Source organism: Pteropus vampyrus, unplaced genomic scaffold (genome assembly GCF_000151845.1).
Source record: "Pteropus vampyrus isolate Shadow unplaced genomic scaffold, Pvam_2.0 Scaffold56, whole genome shotgun sequence".
Classification (NCBI taxonomy): domain Eukaryota; kingdom Metazoa; phylum Chordata; class Mammalia; order Chiroptera; family Pteropodidae; genus Pteropus; species Pteropus vampyrus.
Genome location: NW_011888837.1, coordinates 2,877,252 through 2,901,327, shown reverse-complemented (window position 1 = coordinate 2,901,327; position 24,076 = coordinate 2,877,252). Strand labels below are relative to the sequence as shown.

General features: G+C 34.1%; 1 protein-coding gene across 4 annotated transcripts in view; it reads right to left on the bottom strand.

Moving 5' to 3' along the window:
- Positions 1-24,076, bottom strand: part of MTHFD2L (methylenetetrahydrofolate dehydrogenase (NADP+ dependent) 2 like) — a 123,780-nt gene that overhangs the window by 24,844 nt on the left and 74,860 nt on the right. For all 4 annotated transcript variants that reach the window (XM_011360532.2, XM_023530865.1, XM_023530866.1 and 1 more), the window contains one exon: positions 2,673-2,798. In XM_011360532.2, coding sequence (XP_011358834.1) covers positions 2,673-2,798 — 126 coding nt within the window. The remainder of the gene's footprint in view (positions 1-2,672; positions 2,799-24,076) is intronic.

The window sequence follows — 24,076 nt, the reverse complement described above, 5'->3', positions numbered from 1 at the left end:
AATTTGCAATTATTTACATATTTCCAATATTCCCCAAATGGGGTCATTGATGAAACTGTTCTTCAGAAAAATCATTCCCATCAAAGTAATATACTTAAAATGGGTCATCCTGTTTCCTTTATTAGTGAGCCAAAGATTTCTGCAAGGATAATTTAATTTAGCATTTGATTTTATCTGCATCCGTTTTGTTAATCTTGGCTACAGTTATGGTGAAACTTTCACCGATACTCACAAAGCAGCCGCACTTTCCCTGTAGCAATTAGCAGCCAAACACTACCTATACGTTTTGTGGCATAACTCAAGTTAAAGTTCTTTCCTCTCAGCCAAGAGATCATCCCTCACCTCAGGTTAAGTCCTGACAAACAACCTGAAGTACGACATGTCAAAACCTATCACTTGCCTGCTCCTCTGGGTGGCTGAGTCATGGCTTAGCTGGCAAGGCCTTCTCTACCAAGTCCATGTCTTCCTTGGGACTCTGGCTCCATGAACCAGCAGTGTAGCAAGAGAAATATCAATCATATGGGTGCATTTTATAAGATCAGAAAAACCTGACCTTCCAAAAGTTTCTGTGATTTTAGACAATCATTTGATAGCAGCTGAATGTCTGAAATACACTAAGCACTACAGCTAAAAGGAGGCAGTGTTATTCTTAATATTACTGAACTGATGACAACACAGATGGTCAGAGAGGTTGCAATCCTAGGACTAAAAGCACCTCTTCAGTCTCACACCCCAATGCTCTGTCCTGCTTATATCATATCTTTCTCTTTGTCATTTGCTTTCTTATTTCATTATATGCTTAGATACACAAATGCAATTTAATACATTCTACCAAGAAGAGTAGTATGCAACCTGAAGTGTATATCTATATGTGACTCAGCATATGGACTCACCCCTAAATGCTCATTTTCAGCATATTCTCATGAGCCAAAAACATTTTAGCTAAACATAACAATGCATGGAAATGATCTGAAACCAATGAAGTATCGCATAAAGGAAAGGGTCTTATGAGATGTAGTAAACTGCTGGGTAAGTCTGCCCCCTCAAATACAGTCAAGATTATGAACTGAAAACATCCCTGGTTTTGTCTTGAGCAGGTTATTATATGCTGTCTGTGCCATTTGGGTGCATCATAAGTGTGTGGATTTTATAATAAACACATGGCAACTAAAATGTTATCAAGAAGCAGAATGACAGTACAAAAAATAAGAAATAAGGTCAAATCTTGAAATAAAATATATTCTTACTCTTTCAAGATGAGAAATTCAAATAAAATATTGATGTCTGACATTAGTGGTTGAACATCAAAAATGAAATACAGAAATGCAGTCATTTCCTGAAGAGGACAGAATGTACACATGACACACACACATATATAGACAGACACACATGTTCACTCGAGAGCCATTCCTAGTAGACTAGATGCCCCATCCCTGGCAGGGAACCTGTGAATGACAGTCTATGTGAGCAGTAGTGTGCTCTTTGAAAAGGTCCATCTATACTTTGCTCTTATTCACCATTTTGTCCTCAGGATGTATTGTCTTCAGGTTTTCCTTCTTTTTCTTTTCTTTTTAATATGAGGCTCATTATGCCTACCTGGAATCTCACATACATGGGGCCAATACCTGAGGATGCTTCTGATTGCCTGCAAGTTCAGTTTTATTCAACACCACACTACAACTTGGCTAAAACATCAGCTGATGACCACATTACAAGTGGGAATGTAAAATTTGAATTATTTAAAAAATTCTATCATCTATTCCTTTCAGTTTATCTATAAAGACACACTTATAACTAATGAAGTTCTTGGCATGGCCCTGCTTTTTTTTTTTTTTTAGCCAGAATGATCAGTCTTATATATAAAATATTTCTAACATGAAAAAGATCTCCACTTACTTTACTATATTCTTATTAGACATCTAAGCTTTCTAGATGTGAATGCAGGTCAGTAGCTAACAAAGATATTAGATTAGGGGTCAGGCATCTAAAAACTTATCTCTTGGGGCTCAGTTTCCTCATCTGTAGAGGTAAGGCACTGGGTTAGAACTGTCTATTATTACAGATTGGCTGCCTTATCTCCTTCATGTCCATAGAAATGTTAGCCTAGCTCCTCTTCTTCATTCTCTTTAAAACACAATGGAATAATGCTGAATTATCCAGAACTGTCTAGATTTGAAATATAGTTAGAGTTAGCAAGCACACCCGAAGATGCCTTCTGGCTCTAGGAGTGGATGGCTGAGTATAGAGCACAGGATGTGAAATATAGAGTTATACTCCAAAAACTAAAAAACTAAAAACTAAAAAATAATGCCTGCTATAAAAGGCCAGCTGAATTATTTCACAGAAAAACTGCATGACAAAATATTTAATCTTAAAGCTGAATATTAACGGTACAATTATATTTTCTTCACAAGAAGGTAGAGAAGGAACAAAGAAAAGATGGAAGGAAGAGAAGGGAGAGGGAGGGAAGAGGTAGAAAGGAAATATGGGAGTATGGAGGAAAGATGAAGGAAGGAAATAAATGAGTGTGAATAAACTTTTCCCTCAGAGGAAAGAGGTATAATGATTAATAACTTAATAATATCCCCTTCAAATAGAAAGCTTCTCTTTCTACTATCAAAACATGCAAAAAATAATCTTTCTTTATCTTTACTTATCAAATAGTTTATTACCTTCAAAGTCCACATCTCCAACTAATTTTGTCTTTCCTGTTACTGGATCATGGACATAGTTGATACCCACATCAATTACAGCAGCACCTTCTTTAATCATATCAGATGTAATCAACTTTGGAATACCTGAAAGCAAAACAGAGTTGTAAAACACTCTAGAAAATACTTCAATTTTGTCCTTGAATATAACTAAGGTTTATATATCTAATGTTTTGTTGCCATGGCTTTAAGAAATATACAACATACACTGTTCCTAAAGAAGAGTCCAACTGCACTTGATTATTTCTGATCAAGCAGAAGAACGAAGGTAGCACATGTGGGCTTCTGTGGATAAACTCCTGCTAGGATTTACCCTTTCACCTTTGAGACTGCTTACCAGACTTTACCAAATGAATAGCACTCTTTCCATTATTTTCCTAGTATAAATAATATAGTGATGATAGTTTATATTCAGAAAACTATACATGATTTTCTTAATTGAAGCACCAAATTTGACAAAATTTTCACTGAACTTTTATTAACATGATGTTTGAAAAAACATGGGTTGGATGAAAGTTCCTATTGGTTGCAGTCATAGTTATTTCAATGACATACTCCAAAACTGTTGATCAAAGCATCTATAAGTTCTATTGAGGTCTTCCATGAAAAGTATTTGTCAGTGACATTTTAAAAAATTTTGTGAAAAATTTGAAAGAACACATTGGTGTTGTGATGATTATTTATCTTTGTCCTCCTCTAGGTTCATTTTCCAACTTTCTTAGCTCTACTCTATGCCAGGGTGGGGCTGATCCTTACAGAGGTCTTGTGTGCTTCCTATTACTCTTGGAACTCTGTCACAGTCATGAGAACAAGCTCAAGCTAGCTTACTGGAGGATACAAATCCTGTGGAGGACAGCTAAGTCATTTCAGCTGAAGCTGTCCTAAACCAATTAGTCTTCAGCCAACCACCAGCTGAAGGCAGATGCTTCAGCAAGCCCAGTCAAGATCAGAAGAAATGAGACAAGGCCCCCATAACTGACCAGGTGAACCACAGTCTCAAAAGAAAACTGAAAAATAAAAAGGTAGTGTTTAAAATGACTGAGTTTTCAGTTAGCATTCAGGTAATGGCTAGATGGATAGCCAGAGGAGAGAAGGAGAAATTAGGGGTATTGTTTTATAAACTACATAAATGTCTAACCAATGTCCTGTATACTTGAAACTAATAATAAAATAAAATTAAAAAAAAATTTAAGTTACAAAACAAAACAAAAAAATAAAAAATAAAATGACTGAATTTTGGATTTTTTTTTATATTGCATATACGCTATGCAGTTAACTGCATAGCGTATATATGCACAAATGACACAAAATTGAATAGAATAGCTAGTAGGTAGCAACTCTGGAATAATGGACTATCAGTAGCATGAATTTGAAAGGGGACAAATTTGTAATTCTAACTGGGTATTGTCCTGGATTAAAAATTCATTAAAAAACTATGAGGCTATGCTAAGGCAAATAATGTCTGGATACAAGGATATAATGTTTTCCATTATATTTTCAGTAGACTCTTTCCGGAAATGTTGGTCATATTCCAGAGGCTGGTCTAGAGAATAATGATTAGAACAAATCTAGAATTATGTTATATGGAGCACAGCTATCAAACTAGTTGATTCAACTGTTTAGTATCAGTCTATATCAAAATGTAAAGCAACTATATCACTAAACACACTGTTTAATTCAGCTAGCTTTATTTTTTCATAGCAAGATTTTTTCAATGAAGGAAGCGGTATGTTGATTTATATTCTGGCACAGCTCCTTATCTTGTTGTGGACCTATAACGTATAGTTCCCAAAAAGTAAGAAATAATCATGGATCAGTCCTAGTCCACACATTGAGTATCTCTGAAATAAAGGAATAATAGTTCGTTAAACTCAGGCTGCCTATCTCGGGAAAAAATACAACTAAAAACAAAAGCAAAACCCAATAATTGTGGTTGTGTCTTCAATATGTTAATCTGAATAGAAAGTAGATTTTTATTCTATGTTTTCAGAAGGAAGAATAAAGGAAGGAGAGAACAAAGGGAATGGATTTTAGCTCAACATAGAGAATATTTTAATAATAATAGAATATGTCACAAAGAGAAACTTTACACTAACTTTATTCCTCATTAGAAATATTCTCAATAGGGTAAAGAAGGTATTTAAATGGGAAGGTTAGTGATGGCTTCCAATTCTAAAAGTTAAACATTCTCTTTTGTTTAGTCGAAGTGAAAAAAATTTGTTTCTTCCTTCTTTCAACTAGTTCATTTCTGAACCCTTACATACTTCTAACTCTATAAAAGATTCTACTGAAGAAAAGAAAGAAAGAATACAAATTGTACTTAATGCTTGAAATTATATTAAATGGACATATAAAATCTCTTTTTCAGATATGTTAAATATTAAGTCATACACTCACATCGTTGTCTTGTAGAGGCCCATGATTAATGTATTTTGTTCCCAAAGTATATAAATGCAATGTACTTAAATTCTTATCATTTGATAACAGTGAAATGACATTAAAAGTTATTTTAAATATTTGCTAAAGAAAATATATATACATACCAATAGGATATGGAGTCAGAAAAAAATTTTTCTTTTTGTAAAAGTTGAAAATGAACCGTGATTTCAAGTGAATATTTCTGTCAAGCTTTATGTTTTTTGTGTGTGATAATTTCTGTGATAATTCTGTGGAAACACATCCTTAATTCTTATATAATTTGAAGGCTCAAGTATTATATGTGAGAACCGAAACCATCCACACCCACATAGCTTACTGTGTACATTAATATGACTTTACTATTCCACTGTCTTCAACAACATGACTTTATTATTCCAGTAAACTCTTGCTCAGAAAGATAAAAGTTGGCAGTAATTTTATTGTTTTAGGAACTTACAGAAAAACTCATTTTAATTAACATCGAACCGTTTGACTTTTCAGTAGATAGTATCAAATGATTGTTTGTTCTCTAAGACTCTTAGAAACCTTTACTTCAAAACCCTCTCCTTGTTGTGTTTATTGATCCTAAACTTTTATAATATGATCCTTACCCAGTCTTACTCAAGCCTCTGCTTTAAGCCTCTAAAACAAACTTCAACATCTCCTAAATATCCCAACTTTGCCTCCACACCCCAATATACTACTAATCTGGCACTTTGGTAAAACGAAACGAAAAATCTCTGATTTGTGGAATTTGATGATTTGCATAAAGCTTAAACACTCCTATTATGGCTGACTAAGCTACCAAGGTGACATCAATGAACATGGAATTGGAGAGGCTCAGATTTAACCTTCATAGGCTGTTGAGAGCTAGGTCACCACTGCTCCTAAGGAACTGTCAAGGTAGTGTTTCCCCATGCTTCTGTAACCATAAACTCAGATTTGTATTTTCAATGGATTGTTTGGGTGATATTTGGGAGAAGCTAGTATTTAACAATATTGGAGACCCGTGAAGATCTAATCAAGAACTCTTGTCCATGATCCAAGACCTTAACTTGGAAACCATGGGTGGTTCTGTGGCCTCCTGAGACTCTTGCTGGGACAGGGAGCTGTTGATTTCTCTCACTGGGATGATGAGGTAAATCTTGCATTGAATCTGAACTGATTTCTTTTCGTTACAGCTCCCCACATGCTGAGTTTGTCTTCTATGAATAAGGAACACTTTTAGCAACCCTTTGATTATACAATCAGTTAAAAAACTTTATCTTGGTGGAAATCAGTCTTATTACTTATAACAATGTGTCTCTGTCCCTGTCATTTTTTATTGTGTATGTATAAGGGGAAAGTTCACAGGAAGGGAATGGGGGTGAGCTGGATAAATCTTTTCATCAAACTAACTGAAAATTAAGAAGTTCGATATCTTTTGAACTTCGGAAAAACTGCCTTGGGTCACTTAGCACAATTTTATGAGAACTTTCTTCAATCTTCTATTTTTTTTTTTCTGCAGAATCTCTCTAATCCTTTCTATCTTCTGGGAACTGAAAATTAGTCAGGTTCTCAGCCAAAGGTGGGCCAGAAATTAGGCAATGGGGGGCTGAGGCACAAGGTACATACACAGCACTTTCATCTGACCAGTCCTAGACTTTCTTGGATTTGCCTCAGTTTAAACCTAAGAGCATGCCCCTCTGAAGTAGACTCCAGCTTCTTACATACATTTATACCATAGCCCAAACTCTTATACTTACCTTTCTAAATGCCATCATTTAATCAAAGATAATTTAGAATTATAATAACCATTCTGAGGAACTTTCGATGTGAACAAAAGTATTCATTTGAGAGGTTGTTTAGAACATAAAGGAATAAAATTCCAAACATTCAATGGTCTGAACATTTTAGTGTTTTTGAGGGAGTATCTAAAGGTATTCAGATTCCAAAATTATTCCCTTAAAAGATGTCTTGGCCAAGGCAAATAAAGGTGAAAAAGTAAAAATGGTCTCTCTTTTAGATTCCTCCAAATCTCAGCACAAATCTAATAGACTTTACTTATTATTCCTCTCTCCCCAGGCTATGTTTTTTCCATTTCCTTCTGACTTGTTCCTTTTACCTCCCGGCTGGCCAGAACCCCCCAAAGTGCAATTACCTCATAAAGTTAATTTCCCCTCAGAACAGGGAAAATCACTTAGGTTTTTAGATCTAGTCTCATTCTGAGCTAAAAGCCAGTGTTAAAATTTTTCCAAAGCTTAGAAAGATAAAATTTGTAGAGAAATTAGATATAGTTTTAGAAACATATAATCCAGCTCTCCCAAATATATATCAAATAGCACATACGTTCAGATGCAAAGAATTGGATGGAAAGGTAGAATTCAGAGACCCCAAATTATACAAGAAATAAAAGAGACTTAGAAAATCTGTATATATTGGAAAAGGTCTTTTGGAAACTATCCCCAAAATCATTCCTGTGAACATAGGTTGGACTCTGACTCAGTCCTACATATAAAGAAAGAATTCATCCATTGGGGAATTCAGAGACAGGCTTTTTAAACCTTTCGACATCATTCAGAAGTAACTCCTGATGCAGATGTAGTGAGCTCTCTGCTAATTTTCTGTGGCTAATCTTAAACCTGAAATAGATTTAATACCCAAGAGAAACTAAATAGGAAATAGCCCTATTGCCAGACCTTCATCAGTTGCTTAAACATTTTGAAAGAGCCTTAGAATAAAAACTTAATAAGACTTGGAATAAATTTATGACTTCACAGATAAAACAATTAGATACTACCAATCATTAAATACAAAGAGAGAGTCACTTAGTAAAGACATTTTTAGATACTGTAAACAGAAAGAATATTGGCTAACTCCCTGCCCCCATAAAACAAAACAAAACAAAATGAAAACTAAAGAAAATGTACATGCACTTTGGTGTTTGAGGAAGAGGAGGAGGAAGCAAATGTCCAGTCTCCCATTTACCTTTAAAAGCACAAGGAGAAATTTCTCACAATGTTAAAGATAACCTTTTGCTTGATCTGGGCACTACTTTATTAGCTTTTAAACTCAGCTATTCTTATTCAGCATCTCCCTTGGAGTAAACGAACTCCGTAGATGACGGGGGTCTAATAATCCTCAGACATTCCACATGTCCTGGCCCACAGCAGAGGTACGGTCTTTCCTACTCTGTGACACCACATCTCTAACTTGAAAGGGAGAGATGTACCCTGAAAATGGAATTGCCAGTAGATTAAATATCTTGATGGTCTCTTTCCTAAAATCCCTGAGGACTCCCTATTCATGAGGTCACAGCTAATTTGAATATTGACTTAGACTTACTGGTACCTGTTTGTCTAAATCAACCCTAAATTGAAGATCTCAAAGAGGTGCCAGAGTTGTTGTGGGTAACACTTCAATGACATTGGCAGGATTAATGGGGCTCAACCCATCAAGGATCAGATTGACCTCTTTAAAACTATCTAAACTTATATAATACTCAAAGTATAAGCTAAAAAAAGACTAAAACTAGTAGAGAATGGACTGATTCTTAAAACATTCATTCTCTTAGTTAAATCCCCCAATGAGTGAGGATATAGATTCATTCAGAATTTTAGCGCCATAAATTGAATATTCATTCTTTGATTCCCTGCAGTAGCATACTCAAATTCTATTTTATCATTATGCCTCCTGAGGCTTTATGTTTTAGTTTTAGATCTGTATTTATATTCTTTAGTGTCCCTTTAGATCATAATAATCAATAATTATTTGCCTTCTTCTGGAAATATCAACAATATACCTACGTGGGTTATTATGCCTAGGAGTTTACTAAGGCACTCTTCTAATTTTCACAAGTCCTCGGCTAGGACCTAAAGAATCTGAAATTTCCCTAAAATTCTACTCATCATTCAGATGAGAAATTTGGGACAGATTATGTATTTTATAAGCTATAAATCAGAAGCTGAATTTGAAGTTTCTAACAGTTCAAAGTACTTTTATGTTATGCTGGTCCATCAGCAGGTATATTCCTGAAGTATTAGGTAATAAGAAACATCACCAGTATAATAAACTAGCTATTAGATTTTATAGAAACTTTTACTGTTGCAAAATCTCACCTTTATTTTTAGTAGCTTTCAAAACTCTCATAACAGTTGTCTAAGTTCCTAATAAAACATATCAACTCTGTATCCTTGGATATTCAATAACATGAAATTTAATTGTTACATATAATATTATCATTAAAAATTCTAGCTTACGAATACAATTATACACTAAAGCCCAAGGCAGGTTTATGGAAGTAGGGCTGTGTTTTTTTCTGCCAGGATAATTAATCCATCTATAAATTTATTTTTGGCAGGAGAAAATGGCCTATTATTAATGCATATTTTCAAAATATAATTAGAATAATTATTTTAGGGTGAACTATGCTCATAAGGAAATTTATTAAAAAGATTTCTGATTCATCTAAGATTTCTCTGTTGTGGGTTAAAATTTCTTTGATTGATAACTAGACTAATCAATGGATGATCTACACAGAATTACACTACTTCAAAGGTTATGACTTTTTTATTAGGTGATTACGAATCTGTTATTTTGTGATTCCTTATTTGACAATTATGAAATTAATCACCAATGCTGTCTTAGGTAAATATATTAAATAAATATAATGTTTTTATATTTAGCACAACCTGGGCATGATTCTACAACCTGGAAGCTAAGTTTACCCTGAAAGAAAGGTATAACCATTACCCTTTGAGCAAATCTGAGGCTAAACTTTTATTCTTATCAATTAGAACCCCAAATGGGTATTTTCATGGGCCTGTTTGTTAATCTCCAAATTGAGTTCACATGAACTAAAAAAAAAAAAAATAGTTCTTTCCTATTGAATCTTCCTCTTATATTCATCTTTAAGTCTTTATGAAATGTGGCCATCAAGGCATCCTGATAAAAGGAAGCATCATATTTACACATAAATTTAATTAGTAGCATTCAAAGGGCTATGTAAACATTATCTAATTAAACTCCACAAAACTTCAGTGAAGCAAGAGAAGGCTGACCCATTATCCACATTCACAGAAGAGAGATTTTGAGGTGCTGAGAAGCTAAATGATTTCTTAGTTTCACAATGATGAGTCAGAGGTGAGGCTGGGAACAAAACCAGAACTTGTGTTCAGATATAAAAGTAACACCACAAAAATGCTTATTCAGGTAGATTGCTCCTTCAGCTGGAAGTTGTCCTACTACATATATTATAAGAGTAATTGCAATGGAATTTATATGAATGCTTATGTTTCTTTCTAGATTAGAATTTTTTCCTGCAGCATTATTTGTTTTTGAGACAGTCAGATGACAGCTAAACAGAAGCTGTGTTAGTAGTATGAGTACTTCAGTGTTTCCCGCAGGGGTCTTCTTGCTAGTTCTTGAAATGGTCAAGAAGTGTTTAAAAAAACAGTGAGTCAGTGAAAATGAACACAAAGCATATCCTCTTTCTTCTCTTTTTCCCGGGCCTCTTTGGTTCCTATCTGATACTTCTTTGGCTATACTGCCTGTCATGAGAATGATGTCCATACCAAGGACAATTTCTGGATGCTTCTAAAGTTTCTAATCTTTTGGTGCCTGAACAGTGTTAGTTCCTTACAGAGCTGAGGGCCAGTCCTGCTCTGTACCATACTTGATCACCTAGAAGTTGGAATCCCTTTGTTCTTAGAAAGTCATGGGTTCATTCTTAAGTAGTTCCATCAGCTTCTACACCGACCTTTTCCCTGCAAAATCCAGTGGACCTGTGGGGGCCAGATACATGCTTTTCTTTACTTCTTCCCATCAACCAAACCTTATTCCCTTCAAATGGATAATGGTACATTTAGGGCATGGGTAGAGGTTAGAGGCCTGTGGGAGCAATAGGCAAGGATCTATATTACCAACCACCATGTGATATACAGAGTTTTAAAGTCAAATGGAATGAGTTTTAAATATTTTTTAACCCTTTCTTTAAAAAAAAAAAAATGTTTACCAAGCCCAGTATGTAAAAATGATCAAGCAAGGAAAGAGAAATGGACTGGCTCTTATGGTTCTTATTATGATAGCAAGATACCCTCAGTAATAACCATGAGGAAACTTAAAAAAGGTTTATTACTGATAGGACCTGGAAATTACATGGCACACCTGAGGCTACACAATGAGGTTGTGGGTAGAAAGAAAGAGTTGAGAGAGTGTGGGCCTGGGGTTCTGCTTTTTACTGGGGTCAAGGGTGGGAGTCTAGGGCTTCATAAAATCACTTTTTATTGGTAAATTTAAAACAGTGGGAATTTAAAGCACAGGAAGAGAAAAAAATAAGAAGACCGAATGTTCAGTTATGGAAATCAATATCTCTAAAACAAAGAAGTCTGGCGTGGAGGGGTGGCCTGGCTCTTTATCTAGTGGCTGGCAATGTGTTTATTGGAGCTAGCCATCTCTGAATTGGATGCCTCCACAATCAAAGTTTCAGTGAGACACTTGTGTTACAAAAAGGAAAGCCAACTGTCAGGGCTTACACTGCATACTTCCTTTAATCATTTCAAGCATTAGCTAAGATAATCTGTGCTTATTGACTCAGAGAAGTGATACAGATTAGAAAAAAAAGTAGAAAAAAAAGAATTTACTCTCTGACTCACGGATTTCAAAGAACAGCACTTTGGAAGAGTAGAGGGACTCAAACTAGAAAATGGAATGGCTAAGCATACAAAGTCAGGAGAGTTAGAAGAAGTGGTAAGAGCTCATACTTAAGAGGTTCCCAGGGAAAGGCTGATAGTCAATTGCCTTGGGCTGTGTCTTGGAGAGTTGGCAAAATCCCAGTATTGGTTTGAGATACCCAAAAACAAAGGGATATTTTCCTTATAGCCTTCATAGAGGTTGAGAAGCTATCATGATCCCAAATTAATAAATGGATGCAAAGAGGGCCTACGCAGATGCTTTGGACACGTTCTTAGTTAGCACCCTGGAAACAAAAGGGCCATACATGTGTAGATAGATGGCCAACAACCAGATGAGATGAAGGACATCTCATTGGATGCTAGCTTAGAAACATAACAGTGAGAACTAAATATCCCTACCATGCCTTGTTACTTACATGCAATCTAAGGAAAAGTGAAAGGAGGGTCTACATGGATGAAGCTTGAGTTTCAACTATTTCAAATTAACTTTTCAAAGATATTAATAAAAAAGTCAATGAAGATTGGGAGATGTGTTCAAGAGATGTTTAAGGATACAATGGTCTGCATAATTGTTTACGAAATAACTCAAATGTTTTTAGAATTAAATCAGATTTACAAATACCAGAATCTCATGGAGGTTCCTCAAAAAACTAAGAATTGATCTACCCTATGATCCAGCAATCCCTCTACTGGATATTTACCCCAAAGACTTGAAAACTCATATCTGAAAAGATATCTGCACACTGATGTTCATAGCAGTATTATTCACAGTGGCCAGGACGTGGAAGCAACCGAAGTGCCCTACAATAGATGATTGGATAAAAAAGCTGAGGTACATATATACAATGGAATATTACTCAGCTATAAGAAGAGATGAAATACTGCCATTTGTGACAACATGGATGGACCTTAAGATAATCATGCTAAGTGAAATAACTCAGACAAAAAAGCTGAAAATCACATGATATCACTTATATGTGGGATATAAACCTAAAAGCAACAAATGAACAGGACAAACGAACAGAGACTCATGGACATGGACTATAGACTAGTGGTTACCAGGGGGTAGGAGGTGGGGGGAGGGGGGAAGTAGACAGGGTTAAGGGGGTCAAATATGCGGTGACAGAAAGAAATCTAACTATGAGAGGTGAACACAGAGTATAAGTGTTAAAGTGTTAAAGTGTACAGCTGAAACTTATTGGATTTGGTTAACCAATGGCACCATAAAAAATTAATTAAAAAAAATAACTGACTATAATCTAACATGTTTAAAGTACTTCAAAAGGACATGTAGGGGAGCAGAACTTGCTACCCCACAATATGTCTCTTTGGCATAAGGATTACTTTAGGCTGGTTATTTTTAAGAAACAGCAGAAATGGAAGAAGCTCTGAAAACTGAGTAGAAGATACCCTTTTGTAAGAGACATTTAAATGCATAAGGGAAATCCTCGCTGTACCAGAAAGAGGGAAAATCATATCACTGGAGGAGACAAGGACTCAAATATGAATAACATTCTTACCCCTGTTTACTGTGCTTATCCTGGTAAAGTCCCATAACTGATTTCCTGCCTTCAACGTCTTCTTTCATCTGCAGTTGAAGATGGTATTTAAGGCGATGGCTTCGACCATTTCAGAGAATTACTCAGTTTCCTAGGTCTCTCCCATGTGTACAGAAGCTATACATGTTATTAAACTTGTTTGTTGTTCTCCTATTAATCTGTCTTATGTCAATTTTATTATGAGACAAAGAACCCAAAAGGGAAGAAAGAAAAAGTTTTTTGACCCTACAGTTTTGGCAATTGTGAAGGGACAAACTTTAACTGCCTGGATGCTGCTCACTCTGGGGCCTAGCCATCAGATAACAGGGCAAATATGTGCCAAAAACTGCATCTTGGAGAAAACTTGGATACTTTCTCTGTGCCTCTGTGATATATATTTTCTACCTCGATCTTTTGTAGGACCTAAGCGCCATTCTTAGAAATGCTAACTTTAGAAAGAAATTTCTCATCAGAGAAGAAAAAGGAGGAGCTATTTGGATAAGTTTTTAGGTGAACTCTTCAGTAAATTATTGTTTATACTATGTGTACCTAAAAACAGCTTCCTAAATCTTTTTGGTAATTGAAACTTTAAAATGTTGTTAAGTTAAATTAAAGGATGGGAAGTCATTAAATGGCTAGATAATTTCCAAATAAGATAAAATACTGAAGCATTAATTGCTAAATAAGTCTCAGTTTACCTACTTTTGACCTCTCATTATAGAGGAACTAAAGATAAATTGGGTCTGCTAATAAAACATGTCTTATACTTTACTGAAAAGTTGCACTATGAAGAAGCTTATGTTTCTAGAAATTATGAAATGCATTCATAAATCTGCCAATCTACAGAATGCTGGTGTAAAAGACAGTTCACAATTGCTTATTTCTTTGTTTTCACTAAAATTAAGGTTTCTAAAGGTTAAGAATTCTAATTAACATTTTTAAATTAAAACTACTAGAAATAATAAGGGGAAAAAACTCTGTATGCAAAGAAAGTAAGAAGTATTTTTGGTAAGAAGATGTATGAAAAATGAAGATGCATTTTTATTAAAAGAGATAAGAGTATATTGTCTAAATTAAAACTTCTAGTTATTTCAAAACGGGAAGGTGAAAAATAAAGGACAAAGTTGGAAAGAGAGAGAGTGGAAAAAAGAGAATTCTACCTTGTGTAATCAAAGTGGCTAAAGTTAAATTGTTATAAGGTTTTTAAAATTAAGCTTTAAAATTGGTAGTATACTTATGTAAAACTAAAAGTTAATTTCCTTTTATCTGCAAAAGGAACAAAGTTTTCTTGGACTGCTCCTGATAAGAAATTGTAAAAGGTTTTTCTCTTAAAGTGATTTGTCTAGAAAGCAAAGATTCTGTTTTATCAAAATAATTGTCAGTGTTTTACATTGCATAATCATGTCTTGGATTACTTAAGAAAACTGAGTCTTCTTAATATTAAAAGAGCTAAGTTTTGCTCACAACTGTGTAACCTGTATTTGAAATCTTTTGAAATCTTTTATTGTCACTTTGGTCAAATAGATAATTAAGCATTTTTTCATAAAGATCCGTGATCCTATTTAGTCAAGGATCCAAAACTTTTTGATATGTTTGACAAACTTCCCCAAATTCAAATTCTAAATAAAGATTTTTTGACCTGAATGTAACCTTTGGATTTTTCCAGAAGATCCCTAGAAATCTCAAAGGCTTGGTTCTCTTTCCTCATAAAAGAGAGATATTAAAGTAATTAAGCTTATTTGGTATGTTAAATTACATGGAAAACATTGTCACCTACATGATAATAAACCTTTTTAGGTTTTATAGCATAGGTGAATGTTATTAATATGTGTTCTAGCAACTACATAAAATTCCTAAATTCTGATATGTCCTGTATAATATTATGTCATAATTCTGGTTACTCTCTTAAAATGTGTGCTGCAGAAATAATAAAATGTCCTCATCAGGTACATTATAATGACCTCTCACCAGATCTTGGCCATTTTTAAAACCATGGCCATTTTTAAGTCTTTCATTATTTATAGTTGTTTTACTTTGATCATGCTTTTACAAAAGTGCTTCATCTTCAGTGAGACTCATGAAAGACCTCTTAGAACAGGTTTCTGATAACTTTAAGATGGTGAAATTGAACTGGTAAGACTCTCCAGAACTAATGAAGAAACCGTATTCAAGCAGGACAAGAATTAATAACATGGGACTGAATGAAATGATATAAATGTTTATAATTTTTATGGCTTTAAAAAAACACATTGTTTGTTCTTTAATGTTTTGTCACATTTAAAGAAACCTTTCTTTTAAGTTATCAACAATTTAATAAGATATACTTTTGTGAATAAAGATGAAACATTTTTTGTTCCTACCTCATTCCTCCAGAATTTGGAAACTCTCACTGAGTAGTCTTATTTTTACGGCAATATAGTTATTTACATAGGTTCAATAAGAATCTGTTCTTCTTGTAACAGAATACAATTGGAAACATATTAGTTATATTATCAAGGCTTTGACTGGAAATCAGATTTGAGAATATGCATAGAATCAGATATGACCAGACATCTTTATGGCACTAAGGTTCACTTTATGGAGCCAATAAAGTCCCTTGGAAAATAGCCTTATATCTTGCTTACAGGATTCCCAACAGCTTAACCAGGTGAATAAGGAAGATCACTTCCTGGCAGGTGCAGGAACTTCAGAATGTTTAGGGACCTCAAGAAGAGAGTAATTCTCCCAACTCTATAGGTATCCCAGGCAAAATCTGATGGCAAGTTCTTGGCATGGCTTCTCAGACTGGAGAGGCTTTTAAAAGCTCAATCTGAGATTCCTTATGAAAAGTTCCAGCAAAGCAGATGTAAAAGAGCCTATATAGTCAATCATTATTCTTGCTGCAGTTATATAAATAAGCAGGCCAAGTTTATCAAAACAAGACTTATTTTGTAAACAAATTAGTCTTAATTTGGCTACCTTTGATAGAAACCAGGGTGATTTTAGAGACGAAAATTATGTTTCAGTAGCATACCTTTCTGGATATTAGATTCTAATACTGTTCACTGTCTTTAAGGTTTTTGTTCTGTGCTTGGACTGAATCCTGAATTCTAGTTTCCTCAAATGTTTGACTATTAGTCTCCAAACTAACATTTACAACTTCATACCACCCTTTTGATTTGGAATCACGAAGAACAACAGCTTCCCTTTTCCCTGAAGCCCTACAACTAAATATGAACAACTTAATATAAACATTAGAAAAACTGCCACAATAATTTCTGGTTAGACAATCTTCTGCATGCCTGTTGTTGTATGAGCCACTCAAGAAAGTTTACCTGAACACCCAATGACATCAACAGAGACATTTCAAACTGCAAAAGGTGTTTTAACTCCTACATCTAAAATACTTCTCTTTTCTTGACTGGCTGCCCTTTGGAATCAGACTGTGTTTATAGTCTGCTCCAATCAATAACCTTTGTTTCTCTTTTGTTTCCATAAAATTTCCTTATTAAATATCTGATTGCTAGCACCAGACAGGCTTAACTTTCAGAGCCCATCTACAAGCCTAATATGAGACAGGACTGACCTATTCTCAGGACTGAGAGACTGGTTCAATGACAGACTATTTCACTAACATATATTTCAGTTTATCCATGACAAAAATACTAGCCACGGCAAATTTTAAGTGTTTGTCTAGCTTCCCCTCTTCCCTGGCCAGAGAATAAGAGACTCAGGTTTAATTTTTCCAATTTTTCCAATTTCAGGCTTTACGGTTTAACACCTGGGTAACTTAGGAGAAGTACCTATCTGAGCCTGAGTTTGCTTACCTATAAATTTAGAATAATAATAATACTCACTTCATAAAAATGGCTAGAGAAGTAAACGAAACGATGTCTATAAAGTGCTCAGCTCATTGCCTGGCACAAAGAAATGCCCAAACCATGCTCAGAACATGCCAGTTATTTACATATTATCCTGGAGAAAACATTTGAATAAAGAGAAAGTTACTGTTGAATACAAGTTACATTATAATGGTATTTTTCAAACTGTGAGTTGTGACCCATTAAGGGGTCATGAAACAATCTACTGGCAATCAGTATTTTTTTAAAAGAATACTTACTTTTATTATGTGTCTTGCTTTTTGATTTGTGTTCTAGCAACTTGATATATGATATACTACATAGTATAGCATAAATCAAAGATCAAGACACATAATAAGGGTAAGTATTCTTTTGTAAAAATTTGTCTTATTTTACGTATGTATATATTAAGCCGTGAAATGTGTTATATATTGCATTAAAAGTCCCAATCCTTTATTCCCATTCCCTATGTAATCAAATGTGGTAAATGTGACTCTGCAGTTCTTTTAAGAAGTGGAGTCTATCTTCCATGTTTTGAATCTCAGCCTGGCCATGGGAGTCAATCTGGCCAGTTGAATAAGACACAATGTGCCAGTTCAAAGTTGAGTCTCAAGAGGTCTTACATGTTTCCACTCTCTCTTTGACACTTCTGCAATCACATGAGGTCACATCTGGGCCTGTATGCTAGTACTAAGATGAGGACACAACACACATGGAATAGCTACAGTGAATTACCCAAGCCCAGGTTACAGCAGAGCCCCCAGGAGCCTTTGCAGATGCATTAGTAAGGCATTTGACTGATAAATACATAAATGAATTAATCTGAGCTCAGTTGAGCCCAGTTTAGTGAATCTCCAAGCAAACCATAGACTTCTGAGTTATAAAATTGACTCTTGTTGTAAGCCAGAGTTTTGGCATGGTTTGTTCCACAACAATAACATGAAGTAAAAATTTATTTATTACTATTGTTCATAACTAAAACACTCAAAAGACACTAGCTAAAAATTGATGTATATTCTTTCAGTCATAATGTGCAGTGAATTTGTTTTCCAATGGATCCCTGATATCTCAACATATGACAATACGAAAAGTTTTTTATTACTCCTTCAAATGACTGTACTTCAGAACTTCTCCTTCATGATGCCAAATAAAAATCACTTTTTGTTTCTGGAAATTTAAATAACATAGATATATAACATAGAAAGGTATACAAATAACAAAGAAATAACATGGAAAGTAGAAAAAAAGAAAAGAAAATTCACCCGTATTGCCATTACTCAGATTGAACCAATATAAACATTTTGATATATTGACTTCAAGTCTTTTTTCTAAGTTCATACTTAAAAACATTGCATTTTAGAATATCAGAACTACAGATATAAAGCATCTTGAAAACTTAATCCCCATTCTCATCCTTTTGCTAGATTGGTATACATTCTCCTAATCCAATATTTTTCTCATTCCTTCATTTACATTTATGTGCTCACAACAATAAACTATATATAAAATATTATGGTGTTTCTAAAACATGGTGATGAAACAAGAAGCATATACTAGTAGTAAGTTACTAGTTATATTACATTATATTAACCATATATTGTGCAAACTTGATAGCTTATTTATAAATTCTAGTAGTTGTTTTGTAGATACCACTGGATTTTCAATCATGTTGTCTATAAATAAAAACAGTTTTTACTGTTTCTTTCCAATCTGGATATATTTTATTACTTTTCTTACCTGATTGTACTGGACAGAACCACCAGCACAGTATTAGATAGAAGTGGGGAGAGGGGGCATCATTGTCTTGTTCCTAATCGTAGGGGGAAAGCATTTATTCTTTTACCATAAAGTAAGGTTTTCATAGATGCTATTTAGCAGATTGAGGATGTCCCCTTCTCAGTCTGTTGAGAGTTTTCTGAGGAATGAATGACAGATTTTATCAAATGTGATTTCTGAGATTACTGAGATGTTTTTTATTTTTGTTTATTTTATTTTAGTTTGTTAAAATGGTGAATTATATGAATTGATTTTTGAATATTAAACCAATCTTACATTCCTGTGGTAAACCCCACTTGATCATGATGTTTTATCCTTTTAATATATTGGATTAATTTTGAATAAATTTTGTTCAGAATATTTGCATCTATATTCATGAGAGATATTGGCCTATAGTTTTCTATTCTTGTAATATCTTTGTCTTGTTTTGGTTATCAGAGTAATACTGGCCAATTGGGAAGTGTTCCTTCCTTTTCAATTTTTTGGAAGAGTCGGTATAGAACTGGTAATATTTCTTCCTTCAACGTTAGGTAAAATTCACCAGTGAAGCCATTTGAACATAGTGTTTTTTTGTGGGAGAAACTTTTAACTATAAATGTAATTCTTTTGATAGATATAGGGTTATATTTTAGGTTCGAGATTTCTTCCTGAGTGAGCTTTAGTACTTTGTGTCTTTCAAAACCTTGGTCTATTTTATCTAAGTTAAATTTATTTGCATAAATATTGTCATATTTTTATTATAGTTTTAATACCTGTAGAATCTATAATTATATTAACTCTCCTGATATCAGTAATTTGTGTTTTCTCTCTTTCTCAATCTCTCTCTCTCTCTCTCTGCCTCTTTTTTTTTTACCCCCTAATCAGTCTGGCTAGCAACATGTTAACTAAATAGATCTTCCCTGTATTCTAACCAATGCCTTGTGAATCATGAGTTTTCCCAGTCTGAACAGTAGAAACAGGCACTATTCCTGGCCCTATGTGAGTGCTGGGCGCTGTTATGTCTAATCCTTCTGGTGGTTCTTTTTCTCTGCCATGGATAGTTTCCTTACATATATGCACCCTGCGTACTCAAGGCTGACCTTCTGCAAAGACTGAGTTCTCTCTCTGTGCAATCCCTTCTCTTCAGTATTGTGTCCTAAGAACTCTAGCCATTATGATCTTCCCAGACTCTCAGCTCATTCTCTTTAGCTCAGGGAGTCCACTGTAGGAGTACAAAAATTTTACCTCTACCCTTCTAAGTTCTTTGATTGGTCTAATAATCAAATTGATATGACAGATTAACAGGAGAAAAATAAATAAAAGTTTAACGGTATATAACGTCCTGTATGTTACCTGTCCAAAGTCTGTGTGCAGGATGCTTCCAAAGGCCAACTCTAAATGTCGGAGTTTGGAGTAATGAAAGGTTAATCGATAGAGAAGATGGAAGACCTAATTCTCAAATCCATCTAAAGAAAGTACAGAGTTCAGGCTTCTTTTATGTCAAAGGAAGGGGAAATGGGAGGGACAAAAGGTGATTGATGACTGCAGACATCTGGTGGCCAGCAGGGGTCCAAGGAAGATTGTGCTTGGTCTGTTGACTCTAACTGATGTGAATCTGATCACAAAGTTCCTGCAAATCTCTGATAAACAATCATACTTCCCTTATTTCTGCAAGCCCCAAAGCAGAATTCCTCTAATAATTAGCATGTCTAGCATACTAATAATTAGTATGCAAGACTAAGCAGAAGCTATTAGCCTGAAGGCCATGGGAACAAAGCTGGCTTAAATAAGATGTCAGAGAGATAGAGCATTTCCCTGGTACATGTACACATGGGAGAGACCTAGGAAAAGAGAATAACTCCCTGAAATGGTCAAAGCCATCACTTTAAACACTATCTTCAGCTAAAGACAAAAGAAGATGTTGGGGGTAGGAAGTCAGTTATGGGACTTTATCAGGAAAAGCACAGTGAACAAGGGTAAGGTTGTTATGCAGACTTAAGACTTTGCCTTCTCCATTGATGAGTTTCTAGAGATTGAATCATTCCCCTCTTCCTGATACAGTGAGGGAGACACTCTTCCAAATGGAGATGTAAATATACACATAAATATCTCTCATAAAAGGGTAACATCTACTTGATTTTCAGAGCTTCTCCAGTGTCTGCAGCTTCTTAAAAATAACCAGCTTAAAATAATCAGTATGCCCAAAAGACATCTTTTAGGGTGGCAAATTATACTCCCCAACACTACCTTGCCTAGCCCAGATCACCCCCATTCCATGGCACAGCCTTGAAACTTCCTCAAGGATAATCAAGGGCTCACTTTATTTGTTTCCTATGTCTCAAGGATCATTTTCCTAAATTGATGGATATCTAATAAAGTTGTTTTCTTCATATATCTTGTCTGGTTTTCTGTTTGTTTTGTTATGTTTCAGGCAAGAAGGTAAATCTAACCCCTATTACTTACTACATCTTGGTCAGAAGCAGATGTCTTGCGATTATATTATTATAAATGAATACATTTTTATAAATAAGGTTCATACCAATACCTATAAACCTAGATTACTTCTTTAAAATGCTGTCCATTGTGGGTATGCATACAATTTTATTGATCTATTTTCTTTTGGTGAACATTTTAGCTGTTTCCAGTTGTGCGCTATTAAAAACAAACTGTAATAAACACTTCTGTATATACAGGTCAAATTTTTCTTTAGACATCTAGAAAAAATGGGATCTCTAGGTCATACGATTAGCATATTTTCAGATTTAATAGCATTTTCAAATTACCTTCTGGAATAACTATAATGAAGCACCCCTTCACCAGTAGTGTACATAAGTATATACTTCCCATATCCCAAAATTTGACAGCATCAGATTTATTTTTTGCCAATTTAATGTGTTGAAAAAGTATATCATTTGTTTTTTACATTTGCCTGATTACTAGTGACATCGAGCAAGTTTTCATATCTTTATTGGCATCTGAATATCCTGTTCTATAAATTATCATTTTTAAAAATAGGTTTTGGTATTACTCATCATAATTTTTTAAAAAGTTATTTATATATACTGGATATTATTTGTCATTTATAATGTAAATATTTTGCCCAAATATAATGATTTAACTTTTTTAATGGACACTTGTTCTGTAAATTTTAAAAATTTGATGTGTCGGTAGCCATGTCTTCTCTTCCATTCCTGATTTTAGTAATTTTATGCTTCCTCTTTTTTTTGGTCAATTTAGGTAAAATTTTATGAATTTGTTGATTTTTTTTAAAAAGCAGTTTTTGGTGCTGTTTATATTTCTATTGTTTTTCTATTCCCTATTTCTTTCATTTATGCTATAATCTTTATTATTTCCTTCCTTCTGCTTCCTTTGAGTATAGCCAGCTCTTGTCTTTCTAGTGTTTTACATTGGAAGGTTAGGTTATTGATTTGATATCTTTCTTCTTTTTTTTTAATACAGACATTATAGCTATAAATTCCTCTAAGCACTGCCTTATCCATATTCTATAAGTTTTATTATGTTATGTTTTCATTTTCATTTGTTTTAAAATATATGCTAATTTCCCCGTGATTTCTTTTTTGATCCACTAGTTATTTAGGAGTGTGTTGCTTAATTTCCACACATCTGTGAATTTCCCAAATTTCTTTGTTATTGCTTTCTAATTTCATTCCGTTGTGGTTGGAAAACATACTTCGCATGATCTCGGTCCTTTAAATTTTACTGAGGCTTGTTCTATGGCCTAACATATAGTTCATACTGGAGAATTTTCCATGTGTGTTTGAAAAGAATGTGTATTCTGTTGCTGAGTAGAGTGTTCTAAAGATGTCTGTTAAGTCTAATTAGTTTGTAGCGTTGTTTCAGTCATCTCTTTTTTTTGATCTGCCTAGTTTTTCTATCCATTATTGAAAGTGAGGTACTGACGTCCCCAACTATTATTGTTCAATTATCTATCTCTCATGACAATTCTATCTGTTTTTGCTTCATGGATTTTGGGGTTCTGTTTTTAGGTGCATAGATGTTTATAATTGCTGTATCTACTATATGGGTTGGCCATTTTATCATTATAAAATGTCCCTCTTTATCTCTAAATAACTAATGTTTTATTTGTTTTAAAGTCTATTTTATTTGTTAGTATAGCCACTCTTGTTTTCTTATGGTTGCTGTTTGAATACTCTATCTTTTTACTTTTTAACCTATTTGTATCTTTGAATCTGAAGTATGTCTACTGTAGACAACATATAGTTCAATCTGGCTTTTATACCAGCGTGAGAATCCCTGCCTTTCCTTTGGATTGCTTAATCCATTCATATGTAGTGTTATACTGATAGGGTTGGATTTATCTCTATCATTTTATATGTCTTTTGTATATGCTTTTGTGTATGTTCGTATATGCATTTTTTCTTCTGTTTCCTTACTGTGCTCTTTTTAATTAAAAAAATTTTCTAGTGTAATATTTTAATTGTTCTAATGTTTTTCACTTTATTCTTGATTTATTTTCTTAGTGGCTGTCTAGAGTTTGCAATACACATATTAACTTATCAGAATTAACCAGATTTATGTTAATTAAGGTCCAATGAGATATAGAAATATTAACCATATATAGCTCTGTTCCTTTCTCCCTTTTTAAATTCTATTATTATACATATCACATCTTATTACCTCTTTATATGTTACAAATAACATGTTATCATAAATATTATTTTATATAATTTTATGCCTTTTAGGATATTTGAGAGAAGAAATTAGAGCAAGTATTATATGTCATTTCTGTTTCTATTCATTTGTTCCTATGGATTCAACTTACCATCTAGTGTCATTTCCCTACACCTTTGCTCCCACCTGCCTCCTTTGTAAGCTATTATCGAAGATAGTACATTTGTATATGTTATACTATGTAAGCATATCAATATAATCATGTACATATTTTTGTATGTATTTGATTTTCTAATAAAGAGAAGAATAAAGAAACATACAATTACACAATATCTTATAATTACCTACATAATCACCTTTACTGGAGCTCTTTGTTTCGCATGTGTGCATTTGAATTACTGTCTGGCTTTGTGCTGGCTGGAAAATTACTGTTTGGCTATTGCCCATGGGAACATAACACTCTAACAATAAGCTTTCTGCTTCTGTACCCC